This window comes from Thunnus albacares, chromosome 10 (assembly GCF_914725855.1).
Source record: "Thunnus albacares chromosome 10, fThuAlb1.1, whole genome shotgun sequence".
Lineage (NCBI taxonomy): Eukaryota > Metazoa > Chordata > Actinopteri > Scombriformes > Scombridae > Thunnus > Thunnus albacares.
This window is the reverse complement of record NC_058115.1, coordinates 34,878,675-34,886,174: the sequence shown is the minus strand read 5'-3', so window position 1 is coordinate 34,886,174 and position 7,500 is coordinate 34,878,675. Positions and strand designations below refer to the sequence as shown.

The 7,500-nt window shown below is 41.6% G+C and overlaps 1 protein-coding gene across 2 annotated transcripts in view; it reads right to left on the bottom strand.

The window, feature by feature from the left end:
• LOC122990042 (phospholipid-transporting ATPase ABCA1-like) overlaps nt 1-7,500 on the bottom strand; it is a 58,992-nt gene that overhangs the window by 47,795 nt on the left and 3,697 nt on the right. For both annotated transcript variants that reach the window (XM_044363162.1, XM_044363163.1), the window contains exons 3-5: nt 6,664-6,757; nt 1,504-1,645; nt 781-899 (exon numbers count right to left, since the gene is read on the bottom strand). In XM_044363162.1, coding sequence (XP_044219097.1) covers nt 781-899; nt 1,504-1,645; nt 6,664-6,757 — 355 coding nt within the window. The remainder of the gene's footprint in view (nt 1-780; nt 900-1,503; nt 1,646-6,663; nt 6,758-7,500) is intronic.

Here is a 7,500-nt window from a genome sequence, read left to right as displayed (position 1 = left end):
TAACAACATCAGACATGTGGCGACTCAGTCGGAGGAGAGCTGAGCAGCGAGCGGCGGGTTCTGCTGTGAGGTCAAAGGTCAGGCGGTCATGTGTGAAGCTGCGGGACGTTCAGAGCGAACTGATCCTCAGACTCCGGCCTGTTTGTTCAGCTGCAGAGCGACACGTCCGTCCTGAACTCAGTGACGCTCAGCGTGGCGCCGCCGAGCCGAGCCGACCCGCCGACATCACCCGCCGACCCCGAAGCTCTCGGACCGTGTGAAACCCCCGAACCTCCTCTCTCACTGCGATCAGGTGAACATCACCTGAGAAGCTCTGAGCAGGTAAACCTGCCGCGGCTCGCCTCCCCGCCCCCGCTCTCACCGCAGCGGCTCGTTCTCATGGAACAACACGCCTCCGTTTGTCCCATCAGACGCGATTAGAGCGAATAAAAGGCAGAAATGTGCCGCAGCTCCATCAGAGGGGGGAGGAGGAGGACAGCCGGCAGGTCGGAGCAGGTAGCGAAGCACAAAACACAAACTCATAATTAACACACAAAGAACCAAATTCTTTTTGTTCAATGAGCTTGAAAAACCCACAGAGGGACGACGGGAGCAGAGACGTCGCTCAGTTTAACCACAAACTGACCGACTCACAGCGAAAACACAGTTTCTACATTTAACTCTTCATCTTCAGGCAGGAACTGATGCTTAAAATAACTTTTAAACAACTTTGTTTGTTTGTTAAAAAACCAGTTTAAGGTCAGGTCTGAATATGAAGTGAACTAAAACTAAACTTCCTACCTGATCTGCTGCTCTGCAGCTGCTGCAGGGCCTGAGCCAGCTCCTTAAATCCATCCAGGTTCTTGTCGTTCTGACTGTACAGAAGAATCTTCTTCGCGTCCGAAAACAGACGAGAAATTCTGCAGAAACACAGAAAGAGTTGATGTCAGAAATGAGACGAACCGTCACAGCGAATAAAGAGTTTTCATGTCCTGAAGGAAACGCTGAGTTTAGATCTAATATATAATAATATTAAACTTCATTTCACAGAGAAGAAGAAAGAACAAAAACATCATCAAACATCAAACGTTCATAAAAAGGTCTTAAAAGGTTTTAAAAAGGTCGTTTTTATATGTGAGATGAGTTTAAAGATTTAAGAGTTGCTGTCGGACGAACCGTCAGTTACTGAAAGCAGCTGAAGAGTCTGAAACGTAAACATTAAAACAAGCTGTTTGATCCCTGCAGGAAGCTGAAGTGTTTCTGTTTAGAGAAACGTTCCAGCTGACACTGTGGGTAGTTGAAGCGTCACTTTGTTTCATGTATAATAATATAAACATATATATTTATTATATATATACATTAATATAAATATAATATATAAACATGTTCTTTTTCTTGTGTAGAAGTTTGATGATGTTTTGATGATGTAATAAAATAATATAATATATATTTCTAAGTCAGTTCTGGTGGAACTGAGATGATTGATTATCAGTCATTGATCAGGGAGGTCACATCTGGACTCACATGGAGTCGTTGAAGTTCCCGACGACGCCCGGAGACTCGCCCGGCGTGGGGCTGCGGAAGCACGGGTTGTTGGCGTTGCAGAGGATTCCCTGTAGCCATGGCAACGTGCCGGCCGACGGCATCGCCTTGTTGGGGAAGTGACCTGCGGACAGAAAAGACTCAGCGTGACGTGTAACACACCGCTCCACTTCAACAACATACAGGACGCACCACAGTTCCCAGCAGCCACCTCTGCAGCGAAGCCTCATGGGAGATGTAGTCGTTCATGTGGTTTATCACACTTCATATTTACTGAACATCAGGCTGCAGCTCATCATTATTTATCATTATTGATCCATCTGATCATTATTTCCAATATGTTTCTTTATTAATAGATTGTTTCAGTTCATTTACTGTCTTATAAGAAAAGTAAATCATCACATCTGAGAAGCTGCAACAGGAAACTCTAAGTCTTTCACGCTGCAGCTTTAAGTTACTGTAAAGACCGATTGATTATTATCAGTATTGATAGTTTGTTTGTCCTGTTTGATTCAGGACACGCGACACGTGAGCGACACGTGTGATGTCATCGTGTTCGCCCGCAGTCAGATTTAATCTGAAGACGTCCCGTCTTTATCTGCTGCTGCGTTGGAACAAACGTTCACCTGGACACGCCGCAGGTAGATAACCTGTGATTGGTTTATCAGCTGCTGCAGCAGTGAGCTCAGCGAGGGCGGAGGCAGCGCGACCTTTAACCCCTCCGTCAGCTGTATGCGGAGCAGAGCTGCTATCAGAGAACCTTAAGACTGCCAACTGGCTTCTTTCTAATCACAACTGATAAGATAAAACATTCACCCTCTGACAGTCAGCGGAATGTCCACACAGTCCGTACAACAACCAACCAATCAATCAATCAATCAATCAATCAATCAATCAACCTTAAATCAAACCGCAATTATTCCAGTCATCAGTTCATCACTCAAGTCTTTTATGGAGCAGAACTACATCACAATAACTGACACCTGAAGACTTTCACACTTTTTAAAATGTTTTCTTAAAGATGAATTGATGGGAAATAAATCAGCAGATTAATCAATAATGAGAGTGTTTTAGTTCCTTTGAAACGATTTAATAACAAGCTGCTGAAATAATGAAATATGACTGAGGTCAGATATTCAATGTATTTATCAAAGTTTGAATTTATGTTTCCATCAAACTGAGATGTGAAGTCCAACTAATCAATAATATCTATCTCTATATATATATATATACACACACACACACACACACACACACACACACACACACACACATATATATATATATATATATATATATATATATATATATATATATATATATATATATATATCTCCCACATTTCAGAGAAGAATAAAAGCTGAATAATCTGGATTATTATGAGCGGGTAAAGTGATAAAGAGCTCAGATTAAACAGTAAACTCTGCTCCTCTCGTCAGGAAACGATGACGCTTCATAAAAGCAGAACTTGAGGAGGATCAGAGTAAATCTTCTCTCTGCAGACGAGTTTCAACACGTCTGAGCTCACATGCTCCGTGAATCACAACACAAATATTCTGCAGCAGAACTGAAAGTGTTTCCCGTCCTGAAGCTTCTGCTTTCAGACCCGGAGACAGCGTTTTAATAAAAGCTCTCAGTTTCAGTGAAGTGTTCCTGCAGTCGGCTGCGGAGACCTGCAGGATGTTTCCTCACACTGGGAACAAAGAGCAGGCAGGAATGTGGATGTTTCCAGTCAGCAGCTTTTGTTCCTGCAGTAAATAACATCGCCTGAAGCTCTTTCTAATGTTCAGCTTAAATATCAAACCGCAGGATGTCTTTCAGCTTGTCTCTCAGCAGTTTGATGGGTTTTTATACGATGACGTTTGAAGTTTATTCTTTTATTTCATGTTTCCTGTTTCTGTCTTGATTTTAAAATAAGTGTTCGGCGTCTTCCTGACTCACTAATGTAAGACTGTTATAATATATTAACATCATATGTTCTACTCATGAATGTATGGTTATATATTCTGTTTATTGTTAGATGTGAGTTATATAGACTTGTTTTAGTATGTGGTGATTTATGAGCAGATGCTGCTGTAACACTGATTATTAACACGATTAATAAAGAACTCGATATGTGCTCACTTTAAAGGAACAGTTCAACATCTTGAGGAATCCTCTTACTCTACAGCATCTACTGATCTGTCACGGTTAGCCTAGCTTAGCATAAAGACTGGGAGCTGGGGGAAACTGTTAGCCTAGCTTAGCATAAAGACTGGGAGTGGGGGGAAACTGTTAGCCTAGCTTAGCATAAAGACTGGGAGTGGGGGGAAACTGTTAGCCTAGCTTAGCATAAAGACTGGGAGCGGGGGGAAACTGTTAGCTTAGCTTAGCATAAAGACTGGGAGCTGGGGGAAACTGTTAGCTTAGCTTAGCATAAAGACTGGGAGCTGGGGGAAACTGTTAGCTTAGCTTAGCATAAAGACTGGGAGCTGGGGGAAACTGCTAGCCTAGCTTAGCATAAAGACTGGGAGCAGGGGGAAACTGCTAGCCTAGCTTGGCATAAAGACTGGGAGCAGGGGGAAACTGCTAGCCTAGCTTAGCATAAAGACTGGGAGCAGGGGGAAACTGCTAGCCTAGCTTAGCATAAAGACTGGGAGCAGGGGGAAACTGTTAGCCTAGCTCAGTCCAACGTTCAGAACCAGACAGCAGCTTTAACATCTTCATCTTTATCTTTTATGATCTGCATCAGTTACAAAAGCCAAATATTTAATAATATTAAGCTGCATCAATTAATCAATTAATCAGCAACTATTCTGTATTCTTACTTCTAACATGAAACCAAGATGGAAATAATTGTTTTCACTTTAACATTTTATCAATTTGAGTTTTGTTTTGTGTCTGTAATCCATAAAGAAATCATATCATGTATTTTGATAATCGATTAATCATTTTGAGTCATTTTTTAAGTCATAAAGTCTAAACTCTCTGATTGCAGCTTCTTAATGTGAATATTTTCTGGTTTCTTTCGTCTCTATGACAGTAAACTGAAGATCTTTGTTGTGGACAAAACAAGACATTTGATGACGTCGTCTTATCATTTTTCACCTTTTTCTGACATTTTATGGACCAAACAACTAATCAATTAATGGAGATGAACTGATAATGAAAATAACGGTTAGTTGCAGCGGTGAGCTTCACACTGCAGTTATCTTTATGTTGTATGTAATAAGTTAATAAGTGTTTAGTCACAGTTTGCTAACAGTTAGCACAGTTAGCTTCAGTCTTCCTCCTCCTTACTTTTCTTTCAGGTTCATCTAATTAAAAGTGTTTATGTGATGACGAAGCTGATGAAGGACAGCAGCTCACACTTTATACTGCAGGTTTACACTACTGACTTTAACCCTTTCAATTTCCTGACTCAATCAGATCAAAGTATTGATCTCTGCTTCATGCTGATGGATAGATATTGATGCTGATAGATATCTTTCAACGTTACAGTCTTTTTAGTGCCAAAGTTCCTCTTTTTGTTACTATACTTCCACCTGCAGCTCAACAGGGAAACACTGTCCGAGGAAACACAAAGAGGGAATTTGATGCTAAAAAGACTGTAAATGTGTCAGATATCCACTTGATATGACTAACTCAGACTGATGAAGCTGAATAGAAGCTTCACACAGACTTTAAATGACTGTGTGGACACACTGTGGATTTTATCCTCCATCACTTCCATTAAAGCACATTTGAAGGATCTTTTAATATCCAGTATGAACAGGAGGAATGATTACAGACACCTGACTGCTGGTTTAACACACCTGTCCTTCATGTGTTATATAACTATCAGGTCGGAGCGCTCTGACCTTCAGCAGATGTAATAAAGTCATAAATTCTCTGATAGATCAGCATGAGGAGTTTAAAGCAGCATGTCTGCATAGTAAACATTATCATCAATCAATAACCTCCTGATATCAGACGTCCTTTAAGGTGCCAGAGTCTAAACTCTGATAATCAGCTCCCAGCATGCACCTGGCCGTTCACACCTGAAACTACCTTCTTAACACTCTGAGCTCCTGTGATTGTTGCAGGTTTGTTTACATGCTGTTTGAATATTCACACACATCAGCTGATCAGCAGGTAAACAGTCAGGCTGAAGTGACGACAGGATTTCAGTCTATTGAAATGTAAACAGCTGATTTACATGAAGAAGACTCGTTCAGCCTTCACAGGAAGCCGTGACTCCCCGCTGTCTGTCTGTCTGATCACATCAATAGATCACTGCATGGACAATCAGGTCATTGATTATTTAGTGAAGTGGTTTTAAGCTTTTTATCCACTAAAGAAGCTTCACAACACTTCTCACATTGTGTCTGTGACTCCAGGTAGAGCTGCAACTATTGATCGCTCTCATTACTGATCAATCTGTGATCCATAAAATGTCTGAAAATGGTGAAAACATGGTTCAGTGTTTCCCAAAGTCCAAAGATCTTCAGTTTAGTGTCACAGAGACAAAAGAAACCAGAAAATATTCACAGTAAAGAAGCTGAATCACAGAATAATTCACTGATTATTAAATTAGTTTGCAGCTGCTGACAGTAGAGTCTTTACTAATCCCACCGCTGTGATTGGACGGTTCAGAAGTGGGCGTGGCTTGGTGAAATGAACACAAGACTCTTTAATTCTGAGCGTAATCAACAGAGGAAGAGGAGGAGGATGAGGATGAGGAGGATAAAGAGGATGAAGAGGAGGAGGATGAGGAGGAGGAGGATGAGGAGGAGGAGGAGGATGAGGAGGAGGAGGAGGAGGAGGATGAGGAGGATGAGGATGAGGAGGATAAAGAGGATGAAGAGGAGGAGGATGAGGAGGAGGATGAGGAGGATGAGGAGGAGGAGGAGGAGGAGGATGAGGATGAGGATGAGGAGGATAAAGAGGATGAAGAGGAGGAGGATGAAGAGGAGGAGGATGAGGAGGAGGATGAGGGAGGATGAGGAGGAGGAAGAGGAGGAGGAAGAGGAGGAGGCTTCATCAGTAAACATGTGTTCTGGTCTCTTTAGGATCTTGTTCCGCAGCTGTTTTCTACTCTGCTGAACAATAAAGTTGTTTCTATTTGAATCTATTCTCACCTGAACTCACACACACGGTTTGAATAAAGTCGTGTAAACTCACACTCATGCTGCTCGTACGGAGGGTAGTTGAGCCGCACGGCGATGAGGATGAAGAAGATGAAGAGCGGCCAGACGATCTCCACCAGGAGCTGAAGCTGAGAGACAGAAAGAAGCCAATCAGAGACAGGAAGTCGTTAACACACACACACACACACACACAGTAATACACACACACACACACACACAGTAATGCACACAAGTGTGTGCAGTGATCCTTGTGAGGACGTTGTATTCATCTTGTCCAGTTTAACCTAAACAGAACCTCACTACTGGTCCCAACAAGGACTACTGGTCCCAACAAGGAGTACTGGTCCCAGTAAGGATAGAAGAACGTGTCCAGTAACACACAGTGTAGCTGTGAATTTGACTAAAACTCTTCAGGTCAGTCAGAAGGTTTAATAACATGATTTCAGTGATGAATCTGTTTTAGTAATAAATCTGTTATTAACAATAAATAACATTAATGATAAATACGATAATATTAACATGATGCTGATTTATTGATTGATACACAAACTAAACAGTGAAAAGTTTCATGTTAAACTACACAGAACATCTCCAGGAAGAAGCTGTGACATAAAGAGTTTTTATTGATTAGTTCATTGATTCGTCTGTAAAATGTCAGAAATCAGCACGAGTCTGAAACTCAACAATCATCAGTTCATGATGAAAACAGGATGAAGGATTTTCTGCTTCTTCAATCACTCTAATGATCAGCTGATCATGTTTACTTTAACTCATCAATAATCTCAATGAGGATGAGCGTTAATGAAACGTTACAGACTGTGAAGTGATGACGACACTGAGATGATCTGGAAGATGCAGCACTGAAGCTGCT